The 21,165-nt window shown below is 53.4% G+C and overlaps 1 protein-coding gene across 9 annotated transcripts in view; it reads left to right on the top strand.

Annotated features, from left to right (window-relative positions):
• ABLIM3 (actin binding LIM protein family member 3) overlaps nt 1–21,165 on the top strand; it is a 111,470-nt gene that overhangs the window by 88,059 nt on the left and 2,246 nt on the right. For 3 of the 9 annotated variants that reach the window (XM_045437618.1, XM_045437628.1, XM_045437688.1), the window contains 13 exons: nt 2,848–3,003; nt 4,555–4,584; nt 5,060–5,189; nt 5,885–5,983; nt 7,318–7,365; nt 9,376–9,510; nt 11,016–11,080; nt 12,208–12,355; nt 13,622–13,651; nt 14,233–14,291; nt 14,905–14,965; nt 15,686–15,693; nt 16,230–16,310. In XM_045437618.1, the coding sequence (XP_045293574.1) occupies nt 2,848–3,003; nt 4,555–4,584; nt 5,060–5,189; nt 5,885–5,983; nt 7,318–7,365; nt 9,376–9,510; nt 11,016–11,080; nt 12,208–12,355; nt 13,622–13,651; nt 14,233–14,291; nt 14,905–14,965; nt 15,686–15,693; nt 16,230–16,310 (1,050 nt within the window). The remainder of the gene's footprint in view (nt 1–2,847; nt 3,004–4,554; nt 4,585–5,059; nt 5,190–5,884; nt 5,984–7,317; nt 7,366–9,375; nt 9,511–11,015; nt 11,081–12,207; nt 12,356–13,621; nt 13,652–14,232; nt 14,292–14,904; nt 14,966–15,685; nt 15,694–16,229; nt 16,311–21,165) is intronic. The other 6 variants (XM_045437637.1, XM_045437643.1, XM_045437650.1 and 3 more) reach the window with 6 other exon arrangements.

Below are 21,165 nucleotides of genomic sequence, written 5' to 3'. Positions count from 1 at the left end.
AGACCTAAAAGTTACCATGGACAGCAACTTCAGTATGGTCAATACTGATACTGCTTTGCGGCTCCCGCAGACCAGCTCTTTGATCACAGGCCGTACTCACTGAAGAGTCCTGTCCAGAACAAGAGAGACTGTCGTCCCCCTGGTGCTATGAACGGGGCCAGACGCATGCAGAATTCGTGAGCTTAGTTTCAGGGCCTACACCATGAGAAGACTATTGACAGAAGTGAGCACGTCTCCCGCAGAGCGTTGCCAGGACATACGAACTTGGGGAATACATACATATAGCAGTGCTCTAGTGCCTTTCATCCCTGGCTGGTCTCCCCTGCTTCTGAGGAGCCTGGCTAACCTTTGTGAAACAAACTAGGGCCGGTGATGCGCACCCTGGAGTCCTGGAGAAAGAGCGCCGTGTCGCCCCTCTGAGAAGCAGCTCCATACAAGTGAACAAGAGCAGCTGGGGACACCTGCCATTGAGCTGTCCACCGGGGTGGGGGGGGAGGGGAGCTTGCCCATGGAGATCAGGTCCCCGCGCGTGCCAGTGTAGACATGTGTCTCCCTTTCTGTACTCTCCTTTCTCACTTTTTAGAACGCTCACCTTCAGCTGCTCTGGGGAATGACTGCACGTCATGGGGGCCATGTTTTCAATCAGACCATTCCAAACATGGCTTCCAAATTCAGGGAAGGAACCATCCCACCGCTTTGGGAACATGCGATAACAGGCAGAAAGAGAAGAGTGTTGGCTTAATTTTCATAAATACTGAGGTTTGGTATTCAAATAGAGTTATCACTGGACCTGGAGGAGGCAGGCTCTTTCCAGCTTTGCTCATCCCCCGCTTGACTGCTAGAATCATCTTCAGGAGGTTTGTCTTCGACCAGCCCCACACGTTCTCTGCCTTCCTTCCTGGCTAATTATGTTGGGATGCCTCTGTTCAATCACTGCGCCTCCAAACCTAAGGCTCATTTATAACCCTATAAACAAGGAGCCTACAGGAAGAAATATAAATTTAGTATTTCTGAGGTTTGGACTAAAGCACTGAGAAAAATATTGATGGGTCGAGACAAGTCTGCAAGGTGCCAGGAGCTCTCAAGGTCAAGACCTAACATCCCACAACAAAAGGCGGCAGTTACTTCGGCAGGTGGACCCTTCTCATGAGGTTCCCTTGACCCACCCACCCCCAGATCGGTACAGATATGGTGCCTGAGCTGGGCAGGCTGTGGCAGAGATGACATGATGCATCTCTAAGGGTTTAGCTGAGAAGGTTCTGCGAAGGGACCATTCACAGAGGTGTAGGCAGGGTTAGAGGACCCACAAGACATAGTGTGGCATGCAGGGTCTACAGCAGCAGGAGCTGTCACTACCCTAAGCCTGAAGAGATGGCCTGGCGAAAGCTGGTGCCGTGAAAGGCAGCCCTGGATAGGATCGATGCCCACCACAGCCAGCGAGGCAAGGGCGGTGCCAAGGGGACAGGTACACAGGTACACAGCCTCTCTCGCCATCACCCCCCTGTCTGCAGGTGACCCCCCCCCTGCATTGACCCAACCCAACTGAAATCCAGGGAGTCTTGATGTAGCCCATGGGGTCTCAGAGCCCAAATCAGGGCAAGGAGGAGTGGACAGTGGATCTAGAGGCAATGGAGAATGAACACAAGGTGCTCAAACACTGGTGGGCTGGGACCAGGACAGAATGGTGGAAGGACCCTGGAAAGTGTTTCAAACAGCAGTGCTCATAAGGTCTTTATGAAAGTTGCCCTCTCTGCCGTAGTTTTGGCTGGAGACTCACCTGGGCCCCAAGGCACTAGAAGAATGTCGTGAGGGTAATTCAGTTTCTTTGGAGTCTCTGTCTAGTGGCCTCGCAGTTTATCTCATGTCAGGACCTTGCAAGCCACAGTAGTTATGGGGCGACAGATCCTTGATGACCACAGCAGAAGCGGGTCACAGGGGGAACAGGTGGGGGATGCAGACATGGAGAGGACATGGCTTCAGAAGCCACGAGAGGTGGTCTCCCCCATGCAAGGGGAAGCTGTCTCTTCTTGATCAATGCAGTTCTAGAAGGCTGAACTCAGCCAACGGCAGAGTTCTCCACCTCTCCACCTGCCAAGCTAGCAGAGGCTACTGGAGAAGGCCAGTTCCCAGGCTAGACTGGCTGGGTTTGAATTCTGATTTTGCTACTTATTGGTTGTATGACCTTGGGCAAGTTCATTGATTTCTCTGTGCCTGTTTCCTCATTCAAAAAATCGAGATGAGAGGAGTGCCTACTAGTAGCATTGTGAGTTGTAGGAGTTAAGGGAGTTCATTCCTACAGGGGACTTATGACAGAGTCTGGCCCGTGATGAGTGCGCACCCAGTGTTAGCTAGTGTTTCACTCTCCGTGGTTAACTGTCTTTATGATCTCCATCATCTTCAAGGAGCCGTGAATGAGGATATCCTTCCTGTGGCGGGGGGTGGGGGTGGGGGGTCAAAAGGCAGTCCCCACCCAGGCTGTGTGGTTCAGACTGGATTCAAACCTACTGGCTAAATGGTGCAAAGTGCAGAACGTTTTGAGCCTCAGTTTCCTTCTCTGAAAAATAGTAGTAACATTGACACTGACTTCACAGAGGCATCCGGACACTTAGAGGAGACAATTCCTGCAAAGCACAGGGCCTCCCACCTAAAATGCGCTCAATCAGTGTTAGCCCTGTTGGAACGGATGGCCTCTATGACCTGCCTGATTCTAACACTCTCCTCATCTTCCTAAGACCTTGTCTCTAGCGGAACCTGGAGAAGCTCGTTGCCCCTGTGCCTGGGTTTTGTGTCCTCTCCCTTTTCCCTCTTATCTCTCTGCCTCTTTCCTATACCTTTCCTCTTCCTCAGGCTAAAGTGGATAATGAGATCCTTAATTACAAAGACCTGGCAGCTCTCCCCAAGGTCAAGTCCATCTACGAGGTACAACGCCCCGACCTCATTTCCTACGAGCCTCATTCCAGATACACGTCCGACGAGATGCTGGAGAGATGTGGCTATGGAGAGGTATGGCGTCTCGCCCCTCTCTCGGGGGCTGTCGAAGGAGAGGAGGCCCACAGGGTCCCCAGCCACTCCATCACAGACAGACACTTCGGCTTCCACAGTGCTGGCCCCTGGACTGTTATAAACTGGAATTTATCGTCAACATTTAAAAATCAAAATTTCACCCAGAAATCTGGCTTTTCTTGAAAAATCAGAGCAGGTGACAGTACACCAGAATTTCCACCACCTGGAGAGGGGGGGAGCAGCGCCTTCTATAGGCAGGACATGGGCTCCCCAGTTCTCCCCAGTCTCCGCCACCCCCTGAGAACCCCAACATTGAAGCCGAGAACCTGTGACCACGTATCACTTGAGCTATTGTTTTTCTTCTAGTGGAGTAATCTTATACACAGCCCATGGCTGTCACCCCCTGACAGGCTCAGTGGCCTTAGGTTTATAATCCCTGGTAGGTTGGTTCTCTGGTTTTTGCACCTGGTCTTAAGTCCCTATGCTCAGAGCAAGAGCCACTTTTTAAAAATTCAGCATCAGATGGCTTTCGAAATAATTCAGTGGTGGCTGGACAAGAGAAAGTGTTCTCTGGAGAAGGCAGCGTGGCTGTTACCCCAAAGCTCCTGGCAGTCTCTATCTCAGGCAGCTTCTAGCCCCATCCATGGCCCCTGAACTGAGATTGTTTAAAGCAGAAGAAGGCCTGGCCTGGGGAGCAGGGACCCAGGTTCTTGTCCCCACCCCTTCCTCTCTAAAGGGATTAGGGTTCTTTGGTTGGACAGCCCAATGCCGAGACTCTCTGGGCCTCTAATACGAACCGGGAACAGGGGACCAAGTGTCAGGTAGAAGCTGATGCTCCTGAAGCCAGAAACGGCTCCCTGGGCCCCACGAGCCAAAGCCAACTCCAGATCTGTTTTGTTTCACTCACAAAGTATCTTTTGAAAATGCAAATCAGTTGCCAATATTTACACACGGAGAGATTTCACCTAACAACCTGCATTTCTGACTTGCCCTGGAAACTGAAGGAGCTGTGTTCACATTGAGCAGGTGTCCCAGGGGCTGAGCGGCCAGCGCCCTCTGCAGGATGGGATGTCTCATCTCCAGTCTGCTACACCACCCTCCAACCCAGCTCCCACGTTGATGGGCGCGGCCTGGCCTTCAGTTGGCCTTACATTTGGGTCCCCCGCCCTGCACACTGTTGTCATGAACCACAGAGGGTCATGAACTGGTAGAAGGACAAGGAGGGGTCAGGAAATGGCTCTGAGCTTGTGGTGGAGAAGCCTGGGTCCGAGCGAAGACCCTGCCACGTCGTACCCGAGAGGCCCGGAACCACCCCATGCCCTCTCTGGGCCTTGGTTTCCCGTTGGTAAGAGGAGCGCACCATCTCTGGGTTTCCTGCTCCCTGTGGGCACTGCTGGTATCCCCGTATGCTAAATGCACCTGCTGTCTGGGGAGGGGGCCCAGGAGCAGCTGCAGGCCGGCCTCTGCTGTGCTACTTAACCCTCTTCCTCTCTCCCTCCTCTCTTTTCCTTTGCTCCTTCCACCATGGCCTTCAAACTCTTCGCTTCTAAGTCGCTGGGAACACTATCTCCCTACTCCCAGGTAATCGAGCTGGTTCAGGAAGACCTTTTATATGATTGTGTCCCTTTATGCTGACCAAGCCGACCCCTGGTTTCACCCCTCCCCAGCCCCCTGGGGGGCTCCCCAACCACGGCACAGACAGGAGACTTAGGAGCATGATCTGGAGGAAGTGGCTGCGGCATAAACAGTAGAGGGTGCACCCCTTCTACCCAGAGAGGGCCTCCCTGATGCTCCTCTGATCCTTGGCCAGGATTCCAGGCACGTGACCTACGGGTTCTGTTCAAGGGACGGAGTGATGGGTGAAGGCCCCAAAAACTTGTCTCAGGCGATGTGTGTAACCCAGGGAGGGGGCCTCTGTATTCAGAAGGGCAGCACCATGAATTTTGGATCCCCTAGAATCCTAGATTCCATGTCCCTCCCCCATCTGCCTGCTAGACCCTTGAGCCACAGGCCTGCCGCATCGCCGGCCTTGCTCACGGCCCACTTCCTCCCCCAGGACATCTACGAGAGCCTGGACCTCCGACAGAGAAGGGCCTCCAGCCCAGGATACATCGACTCCCCCACCTACAGCCGGCAGGGCATGTCTCCCACCTTTTCCCGCTCGCCTCACCACTACTACCGCTCTGGTAAGGAAGGGGGAAGCCCCCAAAGGGACAAGAAGAGCCGGGGGACAACGCAGTGGCCGGCTCTGTCGCCAGTTGCAGAGACGGCACAGGGCCCCTGCCCCAGATCTCCATCACAGCACGGCCCTCTGGGGGTCTGTGACCACACCCAGGTGACCAGCTGGGCCATACTGAGATGCCCCTAGCTGGGGGAGAGAAGGGGCTGAGAAGCAACAGGAAGGCGGGTGGTAAGCTGCCAGGAGAGAAGTGGCAGGCATCCCAGCAGCCTTGGCTGGAAGAAGACTCCTTTGCCGTTGGCCTTGGCCTGCCCCATCCAGAGGGTAGAGCCAGAGGACCAGAAACAGGCCCAGCCTTACCCCTTCCGGTCAGGCCATCCACGTCCACCTTGAGGTTAGGGGTGAAGCAGGTGCTTGGACGGAGGAAAAAAGTAATCAAGAGGGGTGGTGGGGAGCTAAGAGGTGCAAAGTCACCTTCCTGATGCTCAGTGGAGTTGATTCTTACAACCTACAAAATCTGACTTCGGGGTGAGGCAAGAAAACAGGGTCCAGCCTGTTTCTGCAGACACGGTGCATGAGAGCACAGCCCCTCCCCGCCATCCCTGCTGTCATCACGTCACTGCTGCCTTAACTGCCACCGCGTTAATGCCTGTTTTCTCTGTGCCTCTGTTCTTTCTGGGGACCACTGCCTGCGTGCTCCAGGGCCCGAGAGTGGCCGGAGCTCTCCATACCATAGCCAGTTAGATGTGAGGTCCTCCACTCCGACCTCTTACCAGGCTCCCAAGCACTTTCACATCCCAGGTAGGCTGCCAGCCCGGAATTCCCAGCACGGGTGCATGCTCCATGGGGACGCCGGGCGCCCTGCACCGGCAGCGAAGAGAAGCCGGTTCCTGGGGACCCTCCCTAACCAGCTACCCACACTAACCCACCCTGCAGTCCCGACTCGCCCGTGGGCTTTGGGCCACCCACTTGACAGAGCCAGCCTTGATCAAGACCACCACGAAGCAGCCGGAGAAGTGCCTCGAGTGTCTGAGGGCCGTGCCGGGACCCGGCAGTAACCATGCTGGAAGTCCTGGGCTTTGGCATCAAAACTCTTGGGATTGAATCCTGATTCTGCCACTTAGAAGCCTGTGAGCTGGGGCCAGTTACTTAGCTTTCCTGAGCCTCTGTTGTTCTCTCTATACAGCCAGGCACTGTTCTGGGCCCTGAGGTTGCAAATGTGCTCAAACCAGCCCAGGTCCTGCCTTCATGGTGTTTATATGTGGAAAGAAATTTAGTAAAAGAGTAAACGAGTAAAAGGGTAATTTCAGGTAGATGATATGTGCAGTAAACATAATAAACAGGGCACCGCGGTAGAGTGACTGGGGTGGGGAAAGATGAGAAGGAGCCAGCCATTGAAAATCTCAGGGAAAAAGTCCCACGCAGAGGGCATGGCAAGTGCAAAGGCCCTGAAACACTGAACCGGCAGCAGGCCAGCGTGCCTGGAAGTGGTGAGCGGCGACGGAAGTGATAGGAGATAAAGCGGAAGGCAGGGGTTCGGTGACCTTGTAGGTCTGACTTAGAGTCTTGCCCAGAGTTCAGCAGAGCCGGGCCTCAACCCTGTCTCCCAACTCTGAGCTCAGGTGTTGACTCCCCACTCGCTTTTCCCCAGGAGCTCATCCTGCTGTTTCATCTGTACCTTTCTCCACTGCCTGGGAAAGGTCCCATCCTGTCTGTTTTTGAGCGAGTGGGAGGGCGATCGTGCTGAAGCATTCTGGGCACTTGTGCGTGGAATGAGGCGTGGCCGCAGGGTGGAGGCAGGGGGCACCTTCCTGCATGGGGTCCTGCTGAGCACGCGCCGCCTCCTGCCTGCATGCCCACCACTCGAGCCCGAGTCCCTTCTTCCGCACCATTAGAATCCATCCATTCCTCTCCCCTCCCTCACCTTTCTTAGAACCTCCCGGGTTGAGGTTGGAAACTGAGTTTTGAAAGAGGACGTCCACCGGGGAAAGGTGGTGCACCCTTGGGAAAGACGCTGACTGTCTTTCGTTCTCAGATCAGCTGACCAACTGCTGTCTCCTTTCCTCCGCTCTCCGTCTTTCTCTCTTTCTCTGTCTCTCCTCTCCCCATTGGTCCCTTCTGGGTCGGCCTGGCAGCTGGAGAAAGTAACATCTACCGGAAACCCCCGATCTACAAACGGCATGGTATGGTCTGTCGGGGGGAGAGGGCGTGGCCAGGCAAGGGGCGGGGCCATTCACCCTCTGTGCAGATGGTCTGCTGGGGCCACGTGGAGGGACGCACGAAGGGCTGCAGTTCTGTCCTTCTTGTTAGCTATCCCCCAATCACTTGAGGTGATACTGGGGGGAGGGGGGGGGAGTTTGGTGTCATTTCAAAAGAGCAAGGAAGCTCTCGTGTCCCCTAAATGTTTTACCACCTACTTTCCAACCCCACCACCCTGCTGTCTGGTGTCCTAAATTCCATGGCCAGAGCAACCCTTCTCAAATGCGCTGGGAGCATGCACTCCAAGGCATGGATACTCGAGCAGATGCCCTGGTCCCTCCCTTGCTCTGGACTTTCTTATTAGAAATACTCAGAGTGTGACCTAGGAATCCACACCATAACGAGTTCCATTCATGATTCCTACCTGCACTCCCGTAGGAGAAGTCAGGCATCGCTGAAACCTGTTCCTTCTTGCAAACGCGTTTACTGAGCCTCAGCCGATGAAGCACGCCCTTTGCATTGAGGATGCACAGGGGCAACTGGTACCCTGTATCACCCTCATATGCCCACAGGCTACCGGGGTAACAGAGGGGGCGGGGTACAGAATTGGAGGAAGATGGAAACAGGTGGAGGTAGCCCAGGACTGGGATCTGAGCTCACTGAGCTGGTGGAGGAGCGATACAAATATAAATCACGGCTCTAGGCTGAGACCTGACAATTTCCTCAGTTTCAGAGGGGGCTGGGCTGGGGTCCAGGTGACTCGGTGAGCACGTGCATATCTATGTGTGGATGTGGATGACAAGCCGTGCATCCCGAGTGGCCACAGAAACGTACCAACCTGACAAAGCCAGTTTGTCCAGAACAGGCCCCCAGGGTCTCAAACGCCTCGGGACTGTGGGATGTTCCAGCTGGGCTCAGCACCAGAGCAGACGCAGGAGGCGTTTGGGGTGGAGGTAGATTGCAGGGATAAGAGGGCACGTGAAAAGGCTGAATGACATCAGTTGAGATGGGAGGGACTGCCCAGGACCCAAGTTCAAGAGAATCTGCAAGCTTTGGAAAGCAAGTGCTGCTGGGAGAGGGTGCAAAGGCTGGAGCTGGCAAGGGGCTGATCCCAGGATGCTCTGCTGCTCTGACTACACAGGGCGTGGGATAGTCCCTATCTCTTCTTCCTGAGATGATCATGGGGGCTCGCTTGTGTCTCCAGTTCTCTCTCTGCCCTAGTCGGTCTCTTGCCAGGCTTTGGGCTGGGCTAAAATCACTGCCCTGGATGGTTTTGTGGCTGCAGTAGGTTTGATGGTCCACGTTGTGGAAGCTTGAAGCCGGATGGCACCTGACCCAGCAAGACCACTTCTGATACTTACAGATGAGGGAGGCAGAGACGGGCAAGAGGTGCCCAGTGTTACAGCTTAGTTAAGTGGCAGAGCTGGGGCCAGAACCCAGCATTGTTGAACCATGTGCAGTGCTCTTTCTCTGGGCCATAGAGTCTCCCCAAGCAAGATGTGGCATTTTAGTGGGAGGGGAAATCTGATATGCGGCACGTGGCCCTAGTTGGTGACTCCCACCCTACGTATGGCTCAAATACAAAACAAGGCAGGTTTCTAGAGGCTGAGGAAGGTAGGGACATGGGATCACCTGGGACGTGCTTAATCTTACTTGGAGGAGCCACAGTCTTAGTGTTCTCTTGGGAGCAGCCCTGGGAGTCTGTGAAATGTGGTAGCAGGAGCCCTGGGCAGGCGTCTGGTCCCATTCTGGTCTACTTGCTGTGTGGTCTTCAGTAAGCCCCTTGCCCTCTTTGGTGTTCAGATTCCCAACTGTAACATGAGGGGGCTTGGCCTGCGGGCTCTTCCAGCTCTGATGCTCCATGTCCTAGACCCTGGCGTCAGAGTGACCTCCCTCCCCCAGGCTGGAGCCTGGCCGAGGCAGGAAGAGAGTATATAGTACACTGTTCCAGGACACTCTGCCTCCCTGAAGCTCTCTCCTTGGGTCCTTTGCAGGCGATTTGTCAACAGCAACCAAAAGCAAAACAAGTGAAGACATCAGCCAGGCCTCCAAGTATAGTCCAGCCTACTCACCAGACCCCTACTATGCTGCAGAGTCTGAGTATTGGACCTACCATGGGTCCCCCAAAGGTAACGCGCCCCACAGAGGAGCCTGGACCAGAGCCCTGTCACCTGTGCCAGGGACACAGCGGGGCTAGGACGGTTGCCCACTCCTTCACACAATTGTTCATTTATTCATTCGGCAAATGTATGAATGTATGTATGTATTGAAGGCCAGCCCTGGGCCCTAGTGAGTCACCGGGGAGCAAAATAGACCAGGTTCTTGCCTTTATGGAGGAGACATAGGTCCCCGCTGGAGAGGGAAGTGATGTACGGGAGGTGATACACGGAGGTAGAGGAGCTAATGGGAGGGGCCATGCAGTCCAGTCTAGAACGTGATGGAACCTTCTCAAAGCAGATACTCAGCTGCCACAGGAAGAGTGGGGAGGAGGTAAGCCAGCAGGGTATAGAAGGACATCTGCAAAGACCCCAGGTGGGAGGGCGGGTTCCACTGGAGGAAAGGAAAGGCTGTCAGCTTAACCTGGAGCCAGAGAGGGAGGGAAGCAGGTGCGGGCTGAGGGACCACATCCCATGGGGCCTTGTGCATTGAGATAAGGATGTGGGTCTTTATCCTAAACAGTAAGAAACCATTGAGAGTGACAGGATCAGATGTGTGTGTTTAAGAGATCACTTTGGCTGTGGGTTGGAAAATGGTTCGGAAGATAGAAAAGGGAGTTTACCCTGGCAGGGGGTCCTGATGGTGCCATCCCACCCAGTAGGCATCTCCAGCTGGAGAGATGGGTCCCCACTCATGAAGCATGGGGGCACATTGTCATCAAGCTCCATTTTGATTCAGTGCATACCTTTACTGACTGAATGTCCATTCTGAGCAAAGCTTCATGGGAGCTCGGAGATGGGCCCTGCCTTGCCCTCAAAAAATTCTCCATTTGGGAAAGGAGATAAGACACAAGCAACCACATCCTAAAGCAGACAACGATCTTCGAGAGCTACGTGTTTTGGGGAGGCATGGCGGGGGGGGAGGCAGAGGGATCTTAGACCATTGCAACCACAAAAGAATAAACCCAAAAAGAGGGGAAAAAAAACTCCAAATGGCTTAAGCCAAAGCAAAGATTTCCTGGGTCATGAGAGTGAAAGTTTTTGGGGCACAGCTGGATGCAGAGGTGAATGGCCGTCATTGGGGCTGGTCCTGTTCCCGGGGTGGCTCCGTTCTCAGGCCGGGTCTGCCCTTATCATATGGCAGGATGAACTCCAGCAGGTCTAGGCTCTCCCAGGCCTATCCTTGGCAGAAAGAGGGCTTCTTTCTCCCGCCAGCAGCAAGAAAAATCCCAATGTTGAGGCTCATTGGCTGTGTTTGGGCAGTTGGCTTCACCTGCCCTTCATGGCCAAGAATGGGAAGGGCTGCTGGGCCTTCCCATGCAGGAGACCCACGCTCCATCGGGGTCACTCGGCTGCAAAGTGGCGGACTGAAAGGAAACCCCTCACCTGTCGAGGCTCTGTGTCCCTCTGGGCCCTCTGCCGGGGGCAGGCTGAGTGGGGAACACACGCGGGAGCTGATCCTAGCTATCTTTTGTCAGTGCCCCGAGCCAGAAGGTTCTCATCTGGAGGAGAGGAAGACGACTTTGACCGCAGCATGCACAAGGTGAGCAGGCTACCCCCTGGGTGAGATGCCTAGGCGGTATGTTACTGAGGATTTTTTCATTTGACAGGGACAGAAACCGAATTCAAACCCACTTATGGTAAAGAAAAGAGACGTACAGCCTTGCATAACCAAAAAAGTCAAACGGTAGGGGGAGTTTCCGGTATGACTAGATCCGGCCGCTCAACTAATTGCCATAGGAAAGTTGTCTCTTCCTTCTCTTGTGCTGGCTCACGTCTGCGCTGCCCCGGTGCTCAGGCAGGTTATTCTCACGCGCCGCCAGTGGGAATGGAAAGGGGTGCAGCCACCAGGGAAAGGCTGGCAATTGCGTTCCTGGGTAATTTACCCAGAAGAAGGGAAACCTGGGACTCAAACAAGCGCACGTGTATGTATCCTCCTAGCCGCACTTTGCACGATAGCCAAAAGGTGGACGCCACCCACACGTCCATCATTGCCCAAATGGATAAGCAAGACGCGGTGTACCCGTCCAATGGGATGTTACTCAGACCCAACAAGGAATGACGTAATGATACAGACCACCCTGTGGATGAACCTCGAAAACCGTATGTTTAGTGAAAGAAGCCAGTCACAAAAGCCCACACGTTGGATGATCCCGTTTCTAGGAGATGTCCAGAACAGGTCGATGCACAGAGACAGAATGCAGACTCGTGAATACCAGGGCCCAGGAGGAGAGGGAAGCAGGGACAGGGTCTTTTTGGGGGGTGATAAACAATGTTCGGAACTAGATAAAGGTGGTTAATTGTGTGTTATGTGAATGTCACCTCTATAACAATTTTTTTAAAAAGACACGGGTGCCAGTGACAAGAGTCCCAAGGAAGGCCCTCGCTGGCCCAGCTAGAGCCATCTGCCCGCGTGCCATTGGCCAGGCCCACTTCCAGTGCCCTCCACCAGAGACCCCTCCCCATCCCCAGACCACGGCACCGCTTGTGGGAGAGGGACGAAGTCCCAAATGAAGCTGCGGGGTTGCGAGGAGGTGTTGCGGGGTTTGGGGAAGGCAAAAATGACAGAGGTTCACCAGAATCCAGTCACCCACCCTTCTCCCCAAGCCTGCTCCGGCTCAGTGTTCTTTGCCTCCTTCTGACTCCATCTCGCCCCTCCCCCACACCCAGCTCCAGAGTGGAATTGGCCGGCTGATTCTGAAGGAGGAGATGAAGGCCCGGTCCAGCTCCTACGCGGATCCCTGGACCCCACCCCGGAGCTCCACCAGCAGCCGGGAGGCCCTGCACACAGCTGGCTATGACATGTCCCTCAATGGCTGTAAGCACCGCCCTGGAAGTCTGTGGGGGGTGGGGGCACTTCCTTCCAACTCCCTGAATGAATCTTAAACTCCTTATGGCCTTGCCTGGGTCTAGAATACACACTTGGTGAGGTGCTCTCTGGGGCACTAAGTAAGACCATGCTCTGCCCTGAGCGGGCACTTGCTTCTCTGGGGCGTCTGAAGCTGTGACTTTCGGTCAGACTCAGCGCAAAGAGAAATGTCTCCTAATAGCCTGAATGGCTCAACGATATAAGTGACTGCCTCTTGAGGTAGTAAGCCTCCCGTCACAGGAAGAAAACAAGAAGAACCTTGGAGCAGGCACTTTGCCCAGAGATCCTCTCATTGTAAATTCCTCCCTGTTCCTGGACACACACATGCTTCCCTCCCTCCCTTACCCCTGTGGGAGTCAGTCTTGCTGGGAAATCCTATCTCCACTCAATACTTAATGGATAATCCCCTATGCCCGCCACTCGTAAATACATTATCACTCTTGGTCCTCACAAAGACTGGCGATGTCGAGGGATTATTATCACCCACTTTATAGATGAGAGACCTGAGCTTACTGCTTGCCCAAGGCCACTCACAAGCCTGTAAGTGACAGAGCCAAGTAGGGTCGGACCCAAGTCAGAGTGACCCAAGGCCATAAGCTGTTCCCTCTTTTCCCTGCTGCACCTCGACTTTAGGCGAGACTGAGATGGCAGTGGTGGTGAAGATGATAAAGTCGGTTTTACTTGGTGCTTTGTATGGTGACAGGCACCGGGCTAATACCTTATGGAATCATCGTATATCATTTATTGTTCACAGTAACCCCATACGGGAGACACTATCCCTCCCCGTTTTACGATGAGAAAACCAAAGCATGATTAAGTAACTTGTAGCAGTTAGGTATCGGCCAGTGGCAGCCAGGATAAATCGATGTGCCTGTTTCCCTGTTTGACTACCAAGGGCAGTGTTTTCAGCCTCTGGCTCTGGGTTCTGTGCAGTGCGCCAGAGTTGCTCAAAACGCAGTTCCGTCCAGTGGCCTCTGTGCAGCAAATGTCACAGGGCACCCGCTTTGCACCGGGTGCTGGGCGGGGGAGGGGGCATGCGGGGCAGGTGTAGCGACTGAAAACTGACCAGTGGGAAGAGAGGTGGCGAAGGAGGCCCCTCCTCTCCGCCAGCCAGGGTAGCCCAGGAATGGGAGCCATGTCTGTTTGTCCCCGTGAACCTTCCACCGTGTCCGTCTGCCCCCACGAACACGGCTTTCTGGCTTTTCTTTCTTGCAGCCCCTCGGTCCCACTACCTGGCTGACAGCGGTATGTTCTGCCTGCCCTCCCTTCAGCCTGTCGTGTCTTGTGAGAGCCAGAGCTGGAGGCGGGTCCCCCGGAGCTGTGATGTCCCAACACGATCCCGAACTCAAATAGCCCACCCCACCGTGTTTGTCAGATGTAGGCCTCAGTTTTTGGTTCTGGAACCAAAGTTGCCGTGCCCAGTAGCCCCCAGAGAGAAAGGAAGAGCACACATCTCTTCTACCCACACGAGAGCCTGCCTGTCTGGGCTCTGAGCCCAACTCCAAATCCAGGGCCTGCGTCCAGAGCCACCGGTGGCCAGGACGCAGGGGTTCATCACGGGAGGTTCGTACACGTGGGAGGTGTGTGCAGGGTGAGGCCAGAAGACTGTGCACGTGTGCTTCAGGTGACCCTGGAATTCTGCCGGGGGAGGCATCCCTGAGTCAGCTGCCAGTCTGCAGAGCAGGGGGAGGATCCAGTGGCCCCTTTCCTTCCCACTTCCCATGGGGTTGGGGGACAGTATTGGCCATTAGCAGAGGCCAGATAGCCTCAAGGAGAGGGACCCCTGGCTTGGGGCTCCTGGTAATTGTTTGGCTGTTTCTTTTCAGACCCCCTCATCTCCAAATCTGCCTCCCTGCCTGCCTACCGAAGAAATGGGCTACACAGGGTAAGAGAGGCAGTGCTGAGACATTGCCCCCAAGATGTTAACAATTCCGGAGCCTAGACATTGGGTCACGGAACAGATATTTATGGAAAGCTTTTTACATACGTCGGGTACTCCTCTGGGTGCTTGGAACACATCAGTGACCCCTGCTCGTTGGAGCTTACATTCTTGTAGAGAGAAACAGAAAGCAAGTAGTAAATAGTATGCAAGTCAAACTATATAGACTGTAGAAGGTAGTGAGTGCTATGGCGGGGGAGGGTGGGGAGGGAAACAGTGAGCAGGATGAGGGGGATTGGGAGCTTGGGGAGGGAGGGCGGCAATTTGCAATTTTAAATAGAATTGCCAAGACAGATTTCATAGGAAGAGCGGTATTTGAGCAGTGAAAGAAGGCAGGGAATGTAGTTCACCAAGAAATGAATATTTATAGGGTGCCTAACTACGTGCTGCGCCTAGGCACCAGGGATGTGCCAGTGAGGTGGGTCCCCGTGACTTAAGACTGGGGCTTCTCTGAGGCCATGTCCCATCAGCCCCAGGCCATTTTCTGGAGGTGGGTAATGGCCCCAGGGAGGCAGCAGTGAGCTCACTCAGGCCAGCCCTCGCTCTATCTCCCCTGCAGACACCCAGCGCAGACCTCTTCCACTATGACAGCATGAATGCCGTCAACTGGGGCATGCGAGGTGAGTGCCACCCCGTCCTGGGACCCACAGCAGCTTTGGACGCACTGCTCCTAACTGTGTCTTCACCTTCTGCAAAGGATCACTACAGATTCTGGCCCTACGCTGGGCTCTGTCCAAACCTCAAGTTCCCACACTCCCTTTCCCTTCCCACTCCCTCCCTCTTTGCCTTCTCTTCCCTCCTCCTCTCAAGTCCCTGGCCTTGGGTGATCTCCAGGCCATCTGTCCCATCTGGGTTCCCAGAGCCACTGCAGAATGCCGTCGTCCCAGTACTGCTCGGCTAGACTTGCCTGCCAGCCCCGGGGGGAGGGAAACTCTCGGAGCCAAATGCACATTGTTCCCAGCGAACATTCCATGAGCTTCATGCTCTCTGCCAGCGATGCTGTCCTGCCAGCCTCCAGCAATTCCTACAAGCGGGCTCAGGCAGGTGGACGAGGCTGCACCAAAACCCGGGAGGACTCCTCTGGAAGATAGGTGATCTTGCCCATGTGTTTCACAATCTCCTCTTATTTCTGTTCTAATTATCTCAAAAGTCACTTCTCGTAGAAAACCCTATCTCTGGATCAGCCCAACCCCCATCTCTAGCCATCCTTTACGTTTATACCAGCCTTGATTTGGGCTGAATTCAACAAGGACAGGGTCTCTCAGACAGAGGCCAGTGTAGTGGTGCAAAGCAAAAACCAATGTATTTCCATTTTGTGTGTGTCTCTTTTCTCTCTACAGAGTACAAGGTAAAGGAGATGCGTTGACCCTGGGGGTCTCTGGGACCCTGGGAGCCGCTCCATTGGGGGCCAGCAGGAGGATGACCGCACTATCTATGCAGGGAAGGGAACATCAAATAACCTCAAGGGTCCCCTTGAAACCGGCATATCCGGTCCCTCCCTGGCCAGCTTTCCCCGAATCCTACCCTATGTCTTTTGCCCGCTGAAATCAGACAGTTCCTTGTGGGCCTCGGAGACTTTCTGGAGGCTTGCCAATCACGAGACCTGAGACGTTTACAATTAGGAGGCCTTGTGCCACATTTATGTCAAACACCACCAAGCTTATTCTTAGCAGTATTAGGGGATTCAGGTTTTGCCTTTGGGGAGAAGGTGCCTTGAGGCCGTCAGGCAACTCCAAGAACAGACCCAGCCCTTCCTCCAGACTTTAACCACTGACCCTTTCTGGGGAGAGGAGGGAGCCCAGACACAACATGTGGCTGAAGGGATAAGCCTGCCACCTTCACCTGACCTGGAACCCCACCCCCCACCCTGTCCTTTCTCCTTAGATCTACCCTTATGAACTTCTGCTGGTGACCACAAGAGGAAGAAATCGACTGCCCAAGGATGTGGACCGGACGCGTTTAGAGGTAAGTATAGAAAACTGAGCAGGCGCCTTTGGGTTTGAAGGGATTCCAGAAGTTGCCTGATCTAACCCAGCTCGAGAGGGCAGGCAGAAAATGAAAAGCTTTAAGGTCGCACAGCTTGTTGAAAACGCAGGGATGCCAGCCTGGTTCCTTGAGCCCAGGTTGAAACGCTCTGTGCTGCCTTCCCAATCCGATGAGCGTCTGTGGTGCAGAACTTCAGCACATCTCCCGCTGATGCTTCTGTCGACTTAAGACAAGAGTTAGATTGGGTCCCTGCTCTCAGGGGCCTGCTGACTGGTTGCTAAGAAGAAACACAGCACTGGTTTTCTGCAGGATGGTACAGAAAACCGGTGCTCTGGGTGGGGAGCATGGGGGAGTCAGCGCTGTGTAGAAGGCAAAAGCATAAGGTGGTCTCACGTCAGACTCCGGGTGCAGCCCTTGCCCTGCCATCATCCCTCAGCAAGACAGCTTGGCCAAGTGACAACCTCTCCAAACCTTAGTTTTCTCCTCTGTGGAGTGGGGCAATCATGGTGCTCCCCGCAAGGTGCCAGCGGAAGTAAGTGAGACACTATACACAGAGCCCTTGGCACAGAGTCTGGCAGTGACCTGGGCGGACGGACTTTGAAGGCGCAGGTTGGATGGGTGGAGAGGGGGGAGGGAGCATCATGAATAGCGGAACAGCATAAACAAAGCACAGAGGCCGGCCCGAATGTGGCATCGGACTTTCCAGCAGTCTCCTCCACTTGGCTTGGCGTTCCAGTCCCTGGGCCCCGATCCAGGAGCACACTGCCCTTTTCCACTGTGCCTCTCCCTGCCTCTCGCTCTCCTAGAATGCCCTTCCCATCTTGCCAGCCTCCTGACTCCTCAGGGCCCCCCATAGTGATGCCCATGTCCCAGAGCCCCCCAGACCTTCCCAGGATGTGTCCCTCACCCCTCCCCCAGCCCCCCCCCCAGCCCTGTGTCCAGAGTGCAGATCAAGCAGCTCTTCCCCTCTCTTGTATCAGAGCAACGAGCTATCTGTTTCCTCTGCCTGACAGAGGCAGTCAGTCCTCTACCATGGGGCTCGGACCAGGGGAAGTACTGGAAAATGTTTGTGGAATTGAATGCTTCTAAGAAAGGAGGTTCAACAGCCCTTGGGATGAGCATATCAACCACCCTTCAACTGACTGCCGAGGTTTCGCCCAGAATAAAGGGTTGGGACAGAGGGAGGGGAATGTGAGTAGACCAAGAAGTTTTGTGAGTCCTTCCAACTCCAGCGTGCCGGGCTAGCAGCCTAGCAATGTGATTATCCCCACTTTTACGAGGGCCTCCTTTACTGTAGCAGTGAGTGGCTGCTGGTGCTGAAGGGGACAGCTCCCACAACAGCTCAGTGGAGCCAGCATTCAGGGATAGAAATGAGGTTCGGGAACCTGGTTCATCCTGGAGGACCAATTGCCCTCGTACATCCTCCAGGACACCCAGAAGCTCTGATCAAGGAAGCTCAACCTGCCCTAAGAATCAGAATCAGCCAGGGAGCTTCTTAAAAACAACTATACCACGCCCCAGCCTAGACCAATTCGATCGCAATCTGGGGAAGGAGCTCAGGCATCAGAGAGGCTGCCAGGGATGTCTAACATGGAGCCCGAGCTGAGACCACAGGGCTACAAACACTGCCCGAGTCCCCTCCGGACTGAAGAGCTCCTCAAGGAGCTCAGAGTGCAGATTGTCATTCCCCCAAAAAATACTTACTGAAAGTCTATTATATAGGCCAGGTCCTGTTCTCAGGGCTTGCAGTATACCGGTGAACAAAACAAGGACCCCTGCCCCCTTGGAGCTGGCGTTCTCGCATGAGGAGACAGACACTAAATGACACAAATAATAAATAAATGGTCTGGAACATGGGAAACCAACCGGGCTGAGGGAAGAAGTGAAAGGACAGCGGAGAATTGGGGTTTAGAGGGAGAGGTACGTTGCAGTGTTAAATAGGGTGGTCAGAGTGATCTCGCTGCAAATGTGACATCTGAACAAAGACCTGAAATAGGTGAACCATTTAGTTAGCCACACTTATATGAGGAGGAAGAGCATCCTTGGCAGAGGGAACAGCCACTGCCAAGGCCCTATCACAGGTGAGGAAAGCAGGTGGTGAGTGTGGCTGGGTCACATGAGCACAGGGAAGAGGATGAGGCGGAAATGAAATCAAATGAAATGAGGACCAGACCCCCCCCCCCACTATGTGACAGACACATGAAGAGATTGTTGCAGGAGTGAGGCTGACCAGCAGTTGGGTCCTTCCCGTGTGCGGACCTCTGTCCATGACCTGTGCTTTCTCATTCCCCTTACTGTATCCAGGAGGTGGGCACTAGGATGCTCCCACTTTCCAGAAGAGGAAATCAAGGCTCAGTGGGGTGACGTAACTTGTCCAAGGTCACGCAGTCATGTCTGCCCGGCTCTAAAGCCTATGCCCTTAACCTTCATGCTTTAAAGTCTGTGGAGAATGTCATAGGGACAGGGCTGGCATTAGGTGCTCTGAGAACTGGCAAAAAAAAAAAAAAAAAAGAAAGGAGGCAGCAGCTGGTCCTTCACAGAGGGGGAGCGGGAGAGCCTCAGTCTCCTCCAGCATGTTCTCAAGTTGAGTCTGCCATTCCTTTACATGGAAACTCATAAAAAAAGATTTGGGGGCACAGCAGAGAAGATGAGCTAGGGAATCAACCATAGCCATCACCCTCCACAAGAACAACAACAACAACAAAACAGATGGAGGTTAAATTACAGTTCCCCTAAGTGTTTACTGTGGAAGGAACTGAGAAGAGAAATCCCTCACATCCACGTCATTTCTCAGCACTGACTTGAGTGTGGGTGGGACAACTATGGACAAGTCAACGGCATGGACAAAAGAAAGCACTGTCTGGCCCCACAGAGACTGAACAGACTTAAGAACCACATGTGATTTGTGGATGCCGTTGGCCCCTTTGTTCAAAGAGACAAACTACAACAAGAAGACATTGTCGAGACAATTAGGGGCATTTTCTTATGGACAGGTATTAGGTGATTGTGAGGAAGTACTGTGAGCTGTTTTTAGGAAAGAAGATGTCCGGTAGGCTTTGAGATGTTTTGAGATCTCTAGGGAAGATACGTGTTGCAGCACATAGGAATGAACTGACACAGCGTCTAAGACGTGCTTTATTTATTTATTTATTTTTTTCAATGTTTATTTATTTTTGGGACAGAGAGAGACAGAGCATGAACAGGGGAGGGGCAGAGAGAGAGGGAGACACAGAATCGGAAACAGGCTCCAGGCTCTGAGCCATCAGCCCAGAGCCTGACGCGGGGCTCGAACTCACGGACCGCGAGATCGTGACCTGGCTGAAGTCGGACGCTCAACCGACTGCGCCACCCAGGCGCCCCTAAGATGTGCTTTAAATACTTCAGAAAAAAAAAAAAAAAAGATGAAGCAAACCTGACAAACCCTTGATAACTGTTGAATCTGGCTGATGGGCATAGATGTACGTATTGTGTGATTTCCTCCCTTTTGAGTATTTTTGAATTTTTTTTCATAATAGAAAGGATTACTTATGAATTTGTGATGGGGTTGCCCAAGGGGGCAACATCGTGCACTGTGTTTGGCATCGGAAAGCCTAGCCTTTGGTCTCCGCTCTGCTGCTTACCCCGGCCTCCCTCCCACCTGCCCTCCCTCCCTTTCGGCCGAGTTAGTCATTTTAACTGTTTGACTTTTGGTTTTCTCATCTTTCAACTGGATAGAAATAATTTCTGTTTTTCAGAGTTGTTGGAAGGATTCAGTGAGAAAAATGGGGGCGATCATGCAGTGATGCGTATTGAGCATAACAGAAATGCAATGCAAGGGGTTGCTGGGGTTGTTAAATATTGTTACATATTGAAACATCAGCTCAGAGTCACCAGCAACCAATATTATCTATCAAAAATATCAAAATTACCTTTGCCTCAAGATCTGGAAATGTGGCCAAGATATTAGTTCACATAGGCAGGGAATTGGCTAATTACTGCGTGGCTGTATACAGAATTCTCGGTGAATCTCCCTCAGTCTTCAGTTAGCTAACATCATGGCGACCGACAGGGCATCTCAGTGATTCCAGTAAGTTTTCAGGCAGGATATGTGCCAGATATTTCTCTCTTCAAACATAATGTTAAATTTTATTTTGAAAAAGTTCAGACCTCCAGAAAAGTTGCAAGAAGAGTAAAATGAACATCCTTCTACCTTTCACCTAAATGCAGGAATTGTTAACATGTTGCCACATTTCAGGTGCCATATATTTCTAACTCTGAAAGCTTTTGACAACGTATCGACTTTCCAGGCTGCTTGGAAGGGCAAGAGGTCCGCGAGGCAGAAAGGAGGGGGGAAACAGGCTAAGGAATGCAGAACCATGTTTCATTATGTGACCTATTTCTTTTCATATAAGACAGATACGAAAGGACAATTCGGTGGGTGGAGAAATAGGAACAGCAGTTTTTTTTCATTGACTGGCCTGAGGGACAGCCTTCCGGACCATCTGTAAAAATATTAATAAGAGGAAGTGCACCCTAACGTCTTGGATATGCCCCCCTTTTACTCCCAAAGGAAGGAGGAATAGCGTTCATCCATGCACCCCCTGGGGCACAGAATGCAGGCGGCAGGATGCGGGCGGGTGGGGTCAGCCACGAAGCATGGAGAGGAGGCACTTAGGTGAAGTATAGAATCCCCACTGAGTCTTGGGCAGGGGAGGCCCCTCCAGACCAGCTACAGAAGCCCCGCTGAGGAAGCATTCATGCACACGGTCTGCCATTTGACATCTACGCAGCCCACACCCCTGTGGGTCACACACTGCGCCAAGCACAGCACGCCCAGAGGATACACACAGGGTCC

The sequence above is a fragment of the Leopardus geoffroyi genome, chromosome A1 (genome assembly GCF_018350155.1).
Source record: "Leopardus geoffroyi isolate Oge1 chromosome A1, O.geoffroyi_Oge1_pat1.0, whole genome shotgun sequence".
Classification (NCBI taxonomy): domain Eukaryota; kingdom Metazoa; phylum Chordata; class Mammalia; order Carnivora; family Felidae; genus Leopardus; species Leopardus geoffroyi.
The sequence above is the reverse complement of the archived record's forward strand: the minus strand, read 5'-3'. Positions and strand labels throughout refer to the sequence as shown.